Here is a 19,346-nt window from a genome sequence, read left to right on the forward strand (position 1 = left end):
ATAATTAAATATATAAAAATATAAATATATATTTTATTATAATAATAACATATTTAAATATTTATTATAATTAAATATCAAATATTGTTGTTACAGTTTAATTAAATATTGAATATCGTTATCAAATGTTATAATAAGTAATGTTAAATTATATAATGTCAATCATTACAAGTCAGCATAATTATAATGCTTAAGACAAAAAGGATATATTTCTAAAAGTGTAATGAAGTTCTAATGTGTTACCCCGTTATTGAAATTAATTTACACTTAACATTAATATGAAATTATTTCATATTCAAGTTTTAATACTGTAAGAATTAGCTCAAATGTTATTACAATTACTTTGATATTAATATTAATGAAACTGTATATTGTATTGTGTATAAAATGCAATGTAAAATATAGTATGTTTATACATATAAATTTGAATAATGTATACGTAACATAAATATTGTTTATATTATAATACAAATATTGTTTACATATCATATTGTTTATGTTGTAATATAAATATTGTTTATAAATATAATTATAAATATAAATATAATTATAATTATAAATATAAATATAATTATAAATATAATTATAATTATAAATATAAATATAATTATAAATATAATTATAAATATAAATATAATTATAAATATAAACATAATTATAAATATAAACATAATTATAAATAAGAGATTAATATAATATATAATAGTACATAAATAATATACATGCATATTCTACACCGCACACAGTTTATTGTTAAAAACTGATTAATATTGATATTAAAATAATTAACGTTCACGGTAACATAAAGTTTCACGGTTAATATGAAAATCAATATTATTCTAAAAAACATTTAAATACTTCAAAATTAATATTAATATTAATATTAATAATATTAATAATATTAATAATATTAATAATATTAATAATATTAATAATATTAATAATATTAATATCATCAATATCATTAATATTAATAATAACTATATCATCAATATCATTAATATTAATAATAACTATATTAATCGCGTCGTGCTCAAAACGGGGATCGAATCGACAACTTTCGTCTCACTTTCGTCCGGCAATTTGCCATTTACTTTTTCCCAACGGAAATTCGCCCATTCGTTCGTGCATTCAATTAAAATCACGGCTCGTACACACACGAACCGAAATAGCCGGAGCTCGGAGATTCATTAAGCGGCGAATGAAGAATCGGCGGCCGATTAGCGAAAGAAATTAATCGAGAAAGAGTGCCCCTCCCCCCCCATTTTAACCCTTTCGGTCCATTCGCGCGGTGATTTTTCTCGCTGAACTTCGGTTATCGAGCGAGCTGCCGCGGGATCGTGGCGAGCGATTTCTCGCCATTCATTCGGGATTCGGTCGAAAGGGTCGAATGAATCGAAATGGTTCTCCGTGGCTATTGACAACGCGGCGTGGAGTCGTCTGGGTTGAAAAGAAAACCCCGCGGAAAAGCCGCTTGGCTCACCGTGGACACCGCCTCGGTTACTGTCGAATAAAACGGTGCTATCGAGTCTCGACTGTCCTTCCTTGTGAACCGAAAGCATTCTCCTACCTTAGGAATTATTTCGTGCCACGCGCGAGTGGCGTTTCTGCAACGATTGGACTGAAAATACGCGGCCATAAGTGGAACGTGTCAGTGATTTGTCAGACCACTGTGTTTTCTTTCATTTCTTTTTTTTTTTTTTAATATTGAATATGTGTTAATTATGTATTATATATTATGTATTAATGTGTTTCAATTGTGTATTATATATTACGTATTAATATGTATTAATTGTGTATTATATATTGTGTATTATATCATGTATTAATATGTTTTAATTGTGTATTATATATTATGTATTATAATTGCGTATTATATATGTATTATAATACATCATATATTATATTATGTATTATAATACATATATGTTGTGTATTATATTGTGTATTATATTATGTATTAATATGTCTTAATTGTGTATTATATATTACGTATTAATATGTATTAATTGTGTATTATATAATATGTATTAAAATGTTTTAATTGTGTGTCATATATTATGTATTATGTATTAATATGTGTTAATCATATATTATGTATTAACATGTATTAATTGCGTGTCATGTATTATGTATTAACATGTATTAATTGTGTGTCATATATTATGTATTAACATGTATTAATTGTGTGTCATGTATTATGTATTAACATGTATTAATTGTGTCATATATTATGTATTAATATGTATTAATTATGTGTCATATATTATGTATTAATATGTATTAATTATGCATTATATATAATAGTGTATCAATATGCATTAATTATGTATTATATATTATGTATTGATATGTATTAATTATGTATTATATATAGTGTATTAATATGCATTAATATGTACTAATTATGTATTATATATTTAACATTGAAACTTTTTTTTTGTAATATTGAATTGTGAAATGACCATCAAAAGTATTTATTTAGAAGTTTCTTTAGAAGATTCTTCGAATTTTCGTGTTCCTCGACAAGGGACCTCGAGGTCGAACAAGAGCCAGCGAAAGTTTCAGGTGGTTCAAGGGGAAATCTTCGTGTTTGAGGATACGAAAGACATAGAGAGAGAGAGAGAGAGAGAGGGGGGGGGGGGGGGTCGTTGAAAACGGAGACGAGTTTGAAGGAGGCTGAGGCTGCTTTAACCGGCTGGCGAAACCGTTATTAAGATTACGGCGGGCGCGCATGAGTAATGACATCCTCCTTTGCTTCCACCAACGTTCCACTGATAAATTACCTCCTCCGCTAATTACTTGGGCCTCGGCATTCCGCTTACAGGCGTTTCACGTTCCAGTTAGTCGCTGGCGGGATACTACTCGTGATCATGCCTCCCTCCGTTTGAAAGTTTGATCCTTTTTTCCTTTTTCTTTCTCTCCATCTTTTTTTTCTTTTCTTTTTTCTTTAATTACCAGGATCTTTGAATTTCTGGTCGAATAAAATTGGGATGAACTTAAGTGTGTATACTCCCGTTGCATTAATATTAGTAATATGTTTCTTATTTTTGTATGTTTCATTGCTTTTCATTTTTATTTCCCCTTGTCTTTTTTGTTCAAACGTAGTATCATGTTCTTTCATCATATGGTAATTCGTTTAAGTTTCTCTGTGTTATATTATATTAATGATACATTTTAATTTTCCAAAATTCAATTTTTGTCGATGTAAGTTTGTTCTTTTGTTGATGTTAAATTTTGCAATTTCTCTGTTTGTTCGTTTGATGTAGAACGTTGTACAACTTGTTTATACTACGTCATTGAGTGTTCTAAGAAAAGGGCGCAACATATGAAAATATTTATGAAATTGTCTGTTATTTATTCATTTTGTGAAATTACATTTAAATTATATTTTATATAAAATGTAATAAATAAATAATAATTTTTATTTTACATTTTATTATTTATTTATTTATTATATTTTATATTATATTTTATATTTTATTATTTATTTATTATATTTTATATTATATTTTATATTTTATTATTTATTTATATTATTTATTATTATTTATATTTTATTATTTATTTATATTATTTATTATTATTTATATTTTATTATTTATTTATTATGTTTTATACTATATTTTATATTTTATTATTTATTTATTATATTTTATATTATACTATACATTGGATTATATTGAATTATGTTGTACTATGTTATGTTATCTTGTACTATATTGTACTACATCATATTATATCGCATTATCACTTTACTATATTTTCATAATACATTATACTATACTACATTATATAATATTATATTATATTATATTACATTATTATTAATGATTATTTCCTATGCTTATGACAATTAACAATAATTAATAAAACATTCTATAAAACTGTTTATCGTCACTTGACATACGAATTTAATATTATCCAACACGCGTGTATATCAACACCTTCGACATATTCAACCGAAGCAGTAATAAACTTCTAAAAAGTGTCTTAAAGTTTAATTTTTCTACAATTAATTGCAAAGTGGCACAGCACACGAAGCATCAAGATACTCTTCCACTCTCTTTCTTTCCCTTTCTTTTTTCCTCTCTCTTTTTCATTATCGATCTGCCCGACGTGTAAGTTCATTTTCTTAGAAAAAGCTTCAGTGGAAAAAGCGACGCCATTAGAGTGGATACTATCGAAGACGAGCTTTTAAGAGGTGAACGTTGTACTCGAACAAAGGTCGACCAGATATTAGGGAAGGCTACCCTTTCAGTGTTGCGACTCTGTCGGCTGTATCGTCGTGTTTTATCCTACGCCGCAGTAGTATAAATCAATAATTGAGACTCTCAAAGAGAGGGGAAATCCACGATGAGTCTAGGACCCTACTGAGATTATTAGGTTCCTCCTCGTTAGCTGTCAGAATGTTTCTCGACGTTCTCTACGGTCAAGGAAAGAAAGAAGGCGGAGAAGGAAAGAAGCTACTTGTTTTGTTAAAAAGAAGAAAAGAAAAACGAAAATTTTAACTTCGTTTCGAGAGACTTAAAAATCTGAATTGGATCGTTTATCGAGTACTGCTGCTCGACTCGTTTACTCTTTTAATTTTCAATTCTGAAAGTCTAATGTTTATTATAATTAATTACATCTGTAATATTTTTTATAATATAAGTATACATTAAGTATTTAATTAAGTATTTAATTAAATTAATTTTATAATTAAGTATATATTAAGTATATATTAATAATATATTAAGTATAAGTATATATTAATAATATATTAAGTATAAGTATATATTAATAATATATTAACTATAAGTATATATTAATAATATATTAAGTATAATTATATATATTATGTATAAGTATAGATTAATAATATATTAAGTATATATTAAGTATTTGTATATTTTTATATTACATGAAATGTTTTTCCCACAGGATTCAAAAATTATGACATTTATTATAATTATGAGAGTAGAGTGGGCCTTTAAAATAGTCAGGCATTCGCAAGTAGAATGAATTTGCTTCTGGTCAGAAAATCACAAATAGTACGAGTCCGTATATAGTCAGACAGTTGCAGGTAGAACGGAGCCGTACATGAGCAGACGCTCGCAAGTAGAACGAGTCCGAGCCCGATCAGACACAGGCAAGTAGAATTTTTACAATAGCGAATTATTTTTTTTTTACAATACTCGAATTTTTGCTTGCATTATTATTGCATAACTCGTTACTGGAAATTGCCACCGTGCTTTCGAAACTATTTGCGTGGAAATAAATTTCACTAACGTCTCATTTCTTTTCACAAAAGTGTCGCACAAAGAGGAAACTAGGCGTGCCAACATCTATCTCAGTGTGTTTTCTTCAGTCGAACATTTCATCCGGGATGACAATTGTAATAACTAACTCTTTCGTTACCATTCGATGTGAAAAAATAAATAAATTAACAATTGCGAAAGTAGAAGCTTCTTTTTCTTTTTTTTCTATTAACCACTTGCGCTGGCGACTGATTGCGGACCATAACGAGTGACCAAACCGTATACAATAATTCGTCGCTTTCTTTTTGATACTCGTTGGTATGATAACACTGGACAGAAATTATTGAGAAATAATAAATTTATTATTTCTTTTGCCTGGGTTATACTTCGATATACCTAAAACTGAAGGAATATCGCAATTTTCGGACAAAAAGTCCTCGACGTCACTCCAGCGCAAGAGATTAACAACTTAAAGTTCAGTCATAGCTCTCAGCTCTATAACCCTGACGAGAGAATCACGATACGTTTTATCGTTCCACGTGACACGCGCACCTCGTGGAAACTATAACATAATGGTCCTCTCATCGATCGCACGGCGTTTCACGTGACGTCCGGATGCACGTGAGGATAAAGAAAAAAAAAAAAAGCGGTGCCTACCTGAGTGAAGAAGTAGTAGTAGACCTTCATGCCGCGATCGGCGAACAGTTGGGCGAAGTGGATCGACGGACAGATGAAGAAGTAGTCGCCGACCACGTCCGCGACCATTTTCTGGTAGATGTAGCCATTGTAAGCATCCTCCCAGTCCGTGTACTGTAACACAATGGAAATTGTTTTTTTTTTTCTCTTCTTCTTTTGTATCGTGTAGGACAATCTTGTAATTATTGTCATTCATTGATTTGTCAATTATTGTTGCTGCTACTATATATTATAGATACGAATAGTATATTAGAACTAATATATTAATAGGTATATTGGTATAATAATATTAATAATTGTATGTAATATTATATTATAGTATAGTATTATAGTATTATAGAAGTATTACAGTATTATAGTAATATTATAGTACAGTATTATAGTAATATTATAGTATAGTATTACAGTATTATAGCAGTATCATAGTAGTATTATAGTACAGTATTACAGTATTACAATAATATTATAGTATAGTATTATAGTATTATAGTAATATTATAGTACAGTATTACAGTATTAGAGTAATATTATAGTATAGTATTACAGCATTATAGTAATATTATAGTATAGTATTACAGTATTACAGTAGTATTATAGTATAGTATTACAGTATTATAATAGTCTTATAGTATGGTATTACACTATTATAATAGTATCATAGTGTAGTATTACGGTATTATAATAGTATTATAGTAAAGTATTACAATATTATAGTAGTATTATAATACAGTATTATAATAGTATAGTATTACGTATAGTAGTATTATAATAGTATTATAGTATAGTATTACACTATTATAGTAATATTATAGGATAGTATTACACTATTATAGTAATATTATAGTATAGTATTACAGTATTATAATAGTATTATAGTATAGTATTACAGTATTATAATAGTATTATAGTATAGTATTACACTAGTATAATAGGATTATAGTATGGTGTTACACTAGTATTATGGTATAATAATAGTATTATGGTATAGCATTATATTATTATAGTAATGTTATAGTAGTATTGTAGCATAGTAATATAGTATACAGTATGTAGCATTTACATTTATAGAAAGTTTAATTTAATTTAGCAGCAGTATACCATTAATTTTTTTTTATTGATTATATTACTAATACTAACATTATTGATATTAATATATATTGTGTCGTATTATATTATTATTTATTGCTTTTCTAATGGGAATTTTTGGAAATATTTTTATAAATATTTAAAAAGTTAGTAGAATTTTGTTATTATCATACTGTTATTACAAAAAACATATTTCTGAGGGAGGGTAATTTTTCAACTATTAGAAATAAACTTTTATGAATGTTTGGTATTATTATTTTGTATTATTATTTAACGTTAGAGGAATGTTTTTTTCTTTTTATGTGAATGACTCGTGAATAAGTAGTTGTGATGAAGAAAGAGAGAGATATAATTCAGTGACGTTCATTTACGCATTTCGAGGAAAAGCAGTGGGCAATAATCGGGCGAATATCGATCGTTCGCGGCTGTGTTTACACCGCTGTGCTGTAACCGTGATAAATGGGGCTCGACAGGTTCGGGACCGTGAATTTTCACTGCAGCCGGCAAAGAACGAGGAAAAAATTGTCCGCCGTTTAAATGTGCGTTTGCCTCGATGCCTCGATGCCTGGCGGAACGCCGCGTTCTCTGCTTATCGGCGCTTTAAATTCTTCAACGTGGGCGGTCGTTGAGAGCCGAAGGAGGAAAGGGGAGAGAACGAAAGTAGCGAAATAAGGTGTAGAAAACATGGCCCATTAAAGATTTCACGACCCTCAGGTAACTTGTAACGAGTAAACCTTCGGTTTGTACCTTTAATAGTTTCGAACGAATTCTTTCGACTGCGGGGTTTCACGCAAATTTACGTTATCGAAGGCAAACTGGATAAATAAGTGTGGATAAAAGATATGAAACGAGTCGAACGAGTATAAATATGAAATATAAAGCAGAGAGTAGGAAATGTAATATACTATAGAAATAAAATAGAAAAATAATGTGTAAATAAATACAGTGTAAATAATGTATAATAAATGATAGATAAGTATAGAATGTGATATGTTGAGAGTAGACAATTGAACATAAGTATAAAATATAATGATACAGTGTACTAAGAAAATATAAAATATAATAATAAATATAATATATAAATGTTATGTTATATATCATATATAATATAACACGTTAATATATTATATGCTATATTTTTACATTTATATATTTTATACTTATATTATATATAATATAATATATTTATATATCATATGTTATATTTTTATATTTATATATTTTATACTTATATTATAAATAATATAATATATTTATATATCATATGTTATATATTTATATTTATATATTTTATACTTATATTATAAACAATATAATATATTTATATATTATATGTTATATTTTTATATTTATATATTTTATACTTATATTATATTACATATTATGTATTATATGTTATATTTTATACTTTATATATTATATATAAATATAATGTACTAAATAAAATAATAACATTAAACTACATAAAATATAAATAACGTGATGAAGTATAATAACACATAAATAAACAGATACTACGCGAGGCATATAAATAAATAATCAACTACACAGTCAATACGATGTGTCTTCATTCTACGTAGCTCATGTTTACTATAAACGAATTATACTTAATCAAATAAATTAATAATAATTATCATGTCTCAGAATTGGAAAGAACAAGATAAAATAAAGGAGATGACCCATTATCGACAAGAGATTTCGTTGTTGTCGACAATGTAAAATAGGAGTTCTTCTTTTCTTTCTGAACGAAGGATTTTTTGGAACGGAAAGGGAAAGAACCGGAGGTACTGCTGCGGAACGACTATCGATCAGCATTTTCGTGAATAATGGAACATCGTTAATTGACGACCGCAGACGAACTTAAGGCGAACGATATTCAACGGAGCGAGATGGAGGAGCCTAGAGGGGGCCGAGGCGCCGCTTAACGAATCGACACTGGGACAGAGAGCCAGCCAGTGGCAGACTCACTCGAGAGATCCTTTCGCATTATCAGGGGACATCCTGGTGAAGCAACTCCTCCCTTCGTTTCTCGTTTCTTCTTCCTTGGGCGATCGATCGCGAATAAATTGCAAACTGCCTGTGGATCCGACTTGGCGATTCGTTCCTCTCGATGAAGGTGGAAGGCAAAGTTTCTTTTGGAATGGAATTGAAACTTTGATTTCGGCTGTAGCTTTTTTTTTTTTGGACAATATTGTATCGTCGCATCGTTGAGACTGTGTGAATGTTAAAGTGTAACACTAGTTTTGATAATTGTGTCGAAGAATAGAATGTAATACTAATAAAAACAGAAGTGAAAGCTGAGATGTGATGTTAGGTGAGATAATTGTCTTATTTTGGTACTATTGTGGAATTATTGAAAATAATATAAATATGATATAATGGTATTTATATTATTATAATGTTAATAAGTATATATTGATAGTAATATTAATAAGTGACTTATTACTTATTAATAATTATTAGTGTTAGTTAATTATTAATAAAATAAGTATAACTAATACTTATTAATAATTAACAAGTAATATTAATAATATTAATATATATTAAAGTATATATTGATATAAATATAAAATAAATTATTAGTAATTTGATGAAGAATTTGCATAACTGAACTATTCAAAGTACGTAATTAATTAATCGATTAATTATTCTGAGGCTCACGTTTCTTCTTTGAAACAATTGAAAATATATTGTATTAATATCAAAGTTGAAATTAAAGTATAGTGCCAGTTTCGATAAATGTATGACAGAATCATTGAAGATTAAAATATAATACTACTGTAGATACTAATGTAGAAATTAAACCTACTATATAACATCATTTTCGATAATTGTCTAATTTAGAATTATTGGAAATGAAAATACAATGCTATTGGATGTTAAAAATATTAAAATATACAACATTAGTGTAATAATATAATATAAATTATATAAAGAATATAATATAATATATAATATAGAAAATAAATATAATACTGATAATATATATATATAAATCTATATATTTAATATTTATTAATCTTTAATATATATATAAAATATTTATTTCAATATATTATTATATATATTTAATATATATTAACCTATATATTTAATATATTCATTTTAATATATTATTATATATATTTAATATATTAATCTATATGTTCATCTATATATGAATATATATTAATTTATATATTCGTGTATATATGAATATACAATGCAATACAATAAATACAAAACAAATTGTCAATAATTGAGGTATTTACGTGATTGAACGGTTAAAAATTTATTATAATCACGGTTCACCGTGGCCAAACATCGTGAGAAAGCCCTGGGAGATTCAACCTCGCGAGCGATTTACAACCGATTTACAATCTCCAGTTATTTCTGTCGGTCGATCATCGCGCCGCGGAATTTTAATATTTTAATTAACGAGCACGTTACATCGTCGCCCCTTTAAAACCAGCAGTTACACACCGCTGCCAACTCAGCCTAGGCGACAGCGTAGGCGAAAATTAACGGTTCCGCGTAGGACAGGGCCACCAGCAATATGATAGCGTTGTCTAGCTGGAGTTTCTGGCTTCTCCGGGGGCTTTAATCAAACTTCCAGCCGCGTAATCTGCGAGCGGCGTGCTTCTTACCCGAGCTGAGGAGGAACGTGTCGGTGACAAATTGCCACGCGAGCGAAGAACGAGCGAGCACTCGCTGATCGAACCGTGTCTGATGAACGGGGGGCCCACGAGAATCTCAACTGGGCTGAAATTACTTAAGTGGGGAAAATATTTGGGAGAATTTAATATCAAACCCAGATTTTAGCGGTTTGTATAATAAATAGTTTAGATTAATATAATTAATATATTATGTATTATATATTAATGTAAATTAATATATTATATATTATACATTAATGTAAATTAATATATTATATATTACACATTAATGTAAATTAATATATTATATATTACACATTAATGTAAATTAATATGTTATATATCACACATTAATGTAAATTAGTGTATTATATATTGCATATTAATGTAAATTAATATATTATGTACTACATATTCATGTAAATTAATGTATTATGTATTATATGTTAATGTAAATTAATATATTACATTCTAATATTTAACAAATATATAATATATTTTATTTAATAATAGATATATTAAATGTTTTATTTAATAATTTTTTGTATAATAATTATATATATTATTATATAATATATATATTAATTATATATAATTTATAATATAATAATATATTTATATTCTTTATATTTTTTATATATAATAAATATATTATTTATATATTAATATATAATTAATAGTTTAGATTAGAAGGAGAACTGAAAAAAGTTGTTATCTATAAAAAGTTACAAGTGTAGAATATTAAGGCGATATTTAGACAGAGATATTTAGTTTTCTGTGCAAACTTTCACACGTAAATCTCACATCTAAATCATAATTTTCGTAATTTTGTAATTTTTAAATTAAAAAATTTTTTTTTCTTCTATATCTCCTTGAATATTTGTCTATTAAAACTATATTAAATAACGGATAAATTAAATGACGGATAAATTGGAATCTTGGTGCATTGGAAAAGAATTCATTATCTTCAGATAATATTCAACCAAAGACCTCTAGACTTTATTGCAGTTTGATTTTGGGTTTGGAAAGACGGTCATCGATCCTCAACGGTATTCAGGGTATTGATTAAATAAATAAAGAGCGATCGGTCGTTTCTGGAACGTTCACGAATATTTCGTATCGTGTATAATTGGACAGTGACATTTTAAGTAACAGACTGCGAGAGCAAGAGAGGGGATTCTATTCTAGATTCATTTGAATTCTACATTAATTTGGGAACGGGGAGAGAGAGTAATTTTAGGCTGACACGTTATTTGAGCGTTAATAGTCTTGAATGAAGTCTTCAATTCTTCGTCTTCTTCTGCACTACATTTTTTTTACACAAAATTGTAATATTTTTTTAAAAATAAATTTACACATGTGTGCAGTGCTTTCGTATTAAGAATGCATTTGCGAATTTAGCAGCATTTTGTGTAACCGGTAATAATATTCATCTTCATTTTGTAATGAACATTACGTGTAACAATTTTCTAATAAATTTTTGATTATAAGTAATGAATGAGATAGATATGCGTATGAAATAATTAATATATGAAATATTCGTTATGCAATAAAAAGAAAGTTTGTTACTTATTGTAAAATACAAATAAATAAATATATAACTTATTTAATATACACATATATAAATATATATATGTATAAATTAAATTAAATTAAATAAATGAAATAAATAAATAAATATATAAAATATTTAATATACACATATATAAATATATATAAATAAAATAAAATAAATAAATATATAAATTATTTAATATATACATATATAAATTATATATAAAATAATATAAATATTATTTAAATATTATTTAAATTATTTAATATATACATATATAAATTATATATAAAATAATATAAATATTATTTAAATTATTTAATATATACGTATATAAATAATATATAAAAAATATATATAAATTATACATAAAATAATATAAATATATAAGTAAATATTATTTAAATTATTTAATATATACATATATAAATAATACATAAAAAATATATAAATTATATATAAAATAAGTATATAAATAAATATTATTTAAATTATTTAATATATACATATATAAATGTACATATATAAATTATTTAATATATGTTGCAACGTATATTCGGGAAATCGTATCACGGCCCTAGAATCATCTCTATCCGAAACTTTCATTAGCCCTGATACAAGCCGACTGTAGCCAAGCGTAACAGTAATCGTTCGGAAAATGACAGCGGGTGCCCTCTGTCTCGTTTGCATCAGTTTGAATCGGCGACACCTCGCCTCACGTGAAAGGCATATCGTTTGCTATGCTAATTGAACGAGATTTCCCATTAAAATGTATGACCGACGAGAGCTGTGTCCAGCCTCTCAAACGTCGAAGAAATTAAAACGAAAAGCAGAAGAATGAAAAGAGAGAGAGAGAGAGAGAGGGAGGGAGAGAGGAGAGGTACAAGCAACGTGACCAAGGAACGTATTACAAGCCGGTGTGGCTTTCTCAAAGGGAGAACGTGCGCAAGGATGTTTGCAGGCTCTCCTCAACGCTCGCCGAGGGAAAATGCTCGAGTTACGCGGACGAGACCGCGGCCAGAAGCTAATTACACGCGGAGCAAGAGGCCCCGGGAACCACGGTTCTTTGGGATTGCCCGGAAACCGTGTACCGCGCGACAACGAAAAGGAAGGGGAAAAGGCATTTCCACCAGACCGGAGAGTTTCATTTCATTAAACTTGGCCCGAGCAATCTTTCAGCAATCAAAGTTACGTTCCGGGCTCGTTCACTCCGAGCTAGACACCAGGTTCTTTGCCCGCGACGATGTTGTTTAATTTCTTGTTTGGCCGATACGTTAGGATATTGTCTCTCGGAGTAATTCCGGGGTAATTTCGGGCGATCCGCTTTTTCGGGCTCGATGGCACGCGGTCGATTTATTTTTCTACTTTGGTTTGTTAATGTTAACAAATGTATTTTGTATGAAATATTAGTGTGATGATATTAAGAAATGTATTTTGTACTAAATATTGGTGTAATGATATTAACAAATATATTTTGTACTAAATATTTGTGTAATAATATTATCAAATATGTTTTATACTAAATATTAGTGTAATAATATTAACAAATATATTTTGTACTAAATATTAGTACAAAAATGTATTTTGTACTAAATATTAGTGTAATAATATTAACAAATATGTTCTGTAGTAAATGTTAGTGTAATAATATTAACAAATATGTTTTGTATTAAATATTAGTGTGATAATATTAACAAATATGTTTTGTACAAAATAATAGTGTAATAATATTAACAACTACATTTTGTACTAAATATTAGTGTGATAATATTAAAAAATATATTTTGTACTAAATATTAGTGTAATAATATTAACAAATATATTTTGTACTAAATATTAGTGTAATAATATTAACAAATATTAAATGTTAATAATAGTGTAATGATATTAATAAAAGTTAATAATAGTGTAATAATATTAACAAATATTAAGTGTTAATAATAATGTAATAATATTGACAAATATTAACTGTTAATGATGGTGTAATAATATTGACAGATATTAAGAATGAATAAATTGACAATGAATTACAATCACAATGTTATACGATAATTCAATAATATTGTGATCGGTGACGAAAGATTAGAAGTAATAAATGAAAATCTTTTTTCAATTTTATATACGTAATATGATATTTAATATATTTACGTGCAATGCATAATATATATATCGTTTCAATTATATACTGTGTATATATTTTATAATTATGTAATATATACATATATTATATAATAGTATGGTTTGATTCTACGAGAGAATTGTATTTTATACCGTGTTGTACTATTCATTATTCAGTCTTCAATACGAAGAATATCTCTATTTACTAAATTTGCTTGCTCCAGTACTAAAATAAATTGTACAAAAGTATTTGTAAAAATAAGAAGAGGAAACATTTTGTATATAATACAATTATAATTCTTGTCCATTATATTATTACATAATTGTATGATTTATTTTAGTATTAAACCACTCTAATATGTATGGTATGTTACTTTATTGTAATACAATTAATGTAATAAAGCGAAATATAAATATGATTAATGTTATAATAGATGTAATTATTAAACTCATATATTTATTACTACAACATTGCTATAACATTATTATGATACTATAGTCATATTAATGTTACTATAATATTACTGTTTGTATGATAGTACTAATATACTATTATTTGTATAATAGTACTACTATTTATATAATATTACTATAATACTTCTATAATATTATAGTATTGCTATAATAGTACTACTATTTATATAATATTACTATAATACTTCTATAATATTATAGTATTGCTATAATAGTACTGCTATTTATATAATATTACTATAATACTTCCATAATATTATAGTATTGCTATAATAGTACTGCTATTTATATAATATTACTATAGTACTACTATAATATTATACTATTGCAATAATAGCACTATTATTTTTATAATAATACTATAATACTACCATTATATTATAGTATTGCTATAATAATACTACTATTTATATAATATTACTATAATACTATTATAATATTATAGTATTGCTATAATATCACAATACATATGCAAATCATAAATATTATTTTTGTGATATGTTGTCAATAATATTAATAATAGTACACTACATGTATTGATACATTATTAATATTACTAACAACAATACAATATACATCATGTATTTCTGTGTTATTAAATTGCTTCGAAAGTTCAAACATTCACAATCCATTTGTCGTATAAATACAATATGAAACTGGAAAACAGAGGAGCAGTTAAATGGAAATGCCATGAAAAAATAAAATGAAAAAAAAAAAAGGAAAAAATTCGTGCCTCCAATCAGATCAAATTGCAGAAGCGGAGGATCGAGTGGAATGTTCCTATCGAGGAAAGAACACTCTGTCGACGTCTAAATAAAAATGCCGCGTGGGTTGCGGCCGATTTACAGGGTAATCGTTTATCGAGATCTTGAAGTGCCAACGTGTTGGCGTTGAGCAGCGAGAACGGAATGACGGAATAACGAGCGGCACGCGTGTTCTCGAGTGAGAGGCGATCAACTCGTCAACTCTCTCGTCTAGTCGAGCACTAGAGAAAGAGAGAAATAGAGAGGTGGTGTCGTTCGAAAGATCGCTGCTGGTGACAAATCGAAATCAAACTTCGGGCGAAACCGTACGAATTTATGTGAATTGAATTAACATCAAATACAACCTTGGTAACCACTGAGTACATGGAACTCAAATCTGATGACGATGTCTCATCAGATTGCCTTTGTGATAAATTTACAATAAAACGCCCGAGTACAATCGGAGAAATAACCTCCAGGATATAAAGCAACAGTTCAGTAATAAAATTACAAATTTTGAGGCCCAAGCCAGCTCCCGTTGCCAGCTAATAAAAACTGAAAGAGAACTGAGAAACTCGGGCGCGAGCCGAGCGAACGTTGAATTTTAGATCGGTATTTAAACGGCAGGTTTAAGGGGGAGAGAACGAAATTAATTCGTCGTTGAAGCCTGCTGCTGCTGTCGTGATTAAAGGAATTCCTAATTTCGCAATAACTCTCTCTCTCTCTCTCTCTCTCTTGTGCATGTTTCCGCGGGAGCTCGTTAACCGGCCGTTACATTTTAAAACTGGCAACGGCCAGTTTATTCGAATCCGGCAGGCTTTGAAGACGCTCTCTCCTCCCTCCCTTTCCGGGCTCCGGGTAATTGGAAATAATTCGATTCTTGAATTTTTCAACAGACAGGCGGCGCCAGCCAGTTCTCTCGTTTAATTTCACCCGATTCGAGGCTCGTGGCCGCGTTTAATTATCCAACATCTGCCAACTTTGATCTCGATCGTCCGAAAGCTATGGATCTAGGCCTTCTCTTTCTCTCTCTCTCTCTCTCTCTCTCTCTCATTTCCTCTTTTTTCCTCCTTCTCTCGACCGTTTGCACGTTCTCGAGAAATGTAGGCTTTTGTCTCGAGGCGAAAACACTTGGTTTCCAAGAGCCGGAAACACGATCGTTTACGATAGTTATACTCCCTCTCTCTGTCTGCTTGTTAACCGTTATTCCGACGAGAGCTTCTTAATGGTAACAGTACTAGCTAGCAACTTGGGGAAACACTTTGAGGAAATGGGACGGCATTGTTTCCCACGATTTCCAATCCCAGGCACGAGAAAAGTCTTTCGAATGGTAATGTTACAGTACTTTTTATCCCGTTTTCTGCTCGACGGCTGAGCCATTTTCCTATCTCTCCTTTTTTAATCATTTTGATAACAATTTTCTCCTTCTTTGTTTGGGGAGTTTCCTTCGAGTTTTAAAAACCCTTTTTTTCTCTGTTCTTTGCGCGTTTGATATCATATATTTTTTTAAACAATTTCTCTCTCTTTTCTTTGGTTTCGAAACCTGGTTCTTCTACGACCAATTTTCCTTTTTCGGCTCGTTTCCCCCTCCTCTTCTTTCTTTTTCCACTTTCAAATTTCTTTTATTTTATGCATCCCCGTGTACTCTAAGCTGTCACTAAGTTTCGATGAAATTTGGATCCTTCGAGAGAGTTTTCCTCCACTTTCGGTTTGAAAATCCGATTACTGTTCTTCGCCATCTTGGGAAAACTCCACAAACTTTTCTTCTCCTCGTACCACACATTTACCCAAAGTATATATTTGTTTCCACATATCCGAGATTTTCCATACATATTCTCTTCGAACGAACATCTTCGATATCCAAAGAAAAAAACAAGAAAATTTTTTGGACACTCCCGAGGATTCGAACTAGAGTCCATTTGGTGGGAATCTTTGACTCTATCCACTTCGCAAACGTTTCCTCGTGCTTCTTAATTCTTGTCGCGGGTATTTCACTGGAACGTCGACTTGAAATTTCTGCAGAAAGTGCAAGCGGTTCTCTATAATTTCCCATTATTAACAATTCAAGACAGACAGTCTAATGATTCTTCTCGCGCACTTTCAAGTACCAGGCGCCGCTAATCTGCGTAGATACCAGACACAGCGGTGGCAGTTACCATCCTAGCTTCCAAGTTAGGAGGAAGTTTTTATGAATCTCTAAATTTTGATTTTTGCTCCACGTTGTTTCACGTTAACGAGGCTTTTAGCGGCGTTCGGCGGTTGAATTTATGCCAGACCGTCTGGAAATTCGTGTACGCGAAGTACATTCCATTTACGTAGAAACTAAGGGCATGGAAAATATGCTCGTGCCTAATAGCGTCTACATACGGCGTATTCCTTACATTTTCTAATATGCAATATAATGAACCATACGTGTGTGGCTGATACTATGGTTCATTGATTATAGTCGCTATATAAATGTAAGTTAAATAAATATAAGTACATTAATAAATAAATATTTTGTAATAAGTAATTAAATAAATATAAGTAAATTAAATATATATAGGTACATATAAGTAAATAAATATAATAATATATGCAATATAATGCACTATATGTATGTGGCTGATACTTCATTGATTATAGTCGTTATATAAATGTAAATTAAATAAATATAAGTACATTATAAATAAATATTTTGTAATAAGTAATTAAATAAATATAAGTAAATTAAATATATATATATATATATATATATATATAAATATTTTATACATTATATTTATAAATATTATATAATAAATAATTAAATAAATATAAGTAAATTAAATATATATAGGTACATATAAGTAAATAAATATAATATATGCAATATAATGCACCATACGTATGTGGCTGATACTATGGTTCATTGATTATAGTCGTTATATAAATGTAAATTAAATAAATATAAGTAAATTAATATAAAATTAAATAAATATAAGTACATTATAAATAAATATTTTGTAATAAGTAATTAAATAAATATAAGTAAATTAAATATATATATATATATACAAATATTTTATACATTATATTTATAAATATTATATAATAAATAATTAAATAAATATAAGTACATTATATCATACATATTATACATATTACATACATTACACATTGTACACATTATAATATAAAATTCATACACATTATAAATACATTAAGTAAACATACGCATTACGTTTTCAATGAATGAATATAATCTGGAACCACCATACCACACACCAGAGTATATACCAACCATCATAAACATTAGAATACTTTATCGAATTACAAATATAAATGTAATTAAAAAATACATAATAAACATGCGACATTATAATACTATATATAAATATACAATATAATTGTATATATAATGTACACTATATTTATACAATGTTTATAGTTACCATTACAGATACTATTTTCCACTGATTATTATATTCGTTCATTGAAAACATGAGATAATAATAATATTAAAATTTATACAGTACATATATATTTATTATATTCGTACATTGTATGTATATTTTTTTTGTTACATGTTCGTATGTATTGTACACTTCAATGTACATATCCCCAGTGGATGAATATAATCATCGAAAAACGGCACCTCTGCCTCTGTAAACGTTTAAATGCTTCGTTGAGCCGCTACGCTGTGTACGTTTATACGTAAAGCACTCGTTGCGAATAAAGTTCTCGCGGTGGATCCACCGCGGGAACTTGTTTGTTCGTAGCTGTACGAGAGGCTCCTCGCCTCCGGAAATTGACGTCGCTAATTTTACGGACTGGATAT

At 28.4% G+C, this 19,346-nt stretch overlaps 1 protein-coding gene across 1 annotated transcript in view; it reads right to left on the reverse strand.

Moving 5' to 3' along the window:
- Positions 1-19,346, reverse strand: part of LOC122532379 (acetylcholinesterase-like) — a 144,570-nt gene that overhangs the window by 65,588 nt on the left and 59,636 nt on the right. The window contains exon 3 of the mRNA XM_043661122.1: positions 5,898-6,050. Within this exon, the coding sequence (XP_043517057.1) occupies positions 5,898-6,050 (153 nt within the window). The remainder of the gene's footprint in view (positions 1-5,897; positions 6,051-19,346) is intronic.

This window comes from Frieseomelitta varia, unplaced genomic scaffold (genome assembly GCF_011392965.1).
Source record: "Frieseomelitta varia isolate USP_RPSP 00005682 unplaced genomic scaffold, Fvar_1.2 scaffold_454, whole genome shotgun sequence".
In the NCBI taxonomy this organism is placed as follows: domain Eukaryota; kingdom Metazoa; phylum Arthropoda; class Insecta; order Hymenoptera; family Apidae; genus Frieseomelitta; species Frieseomelitta varia.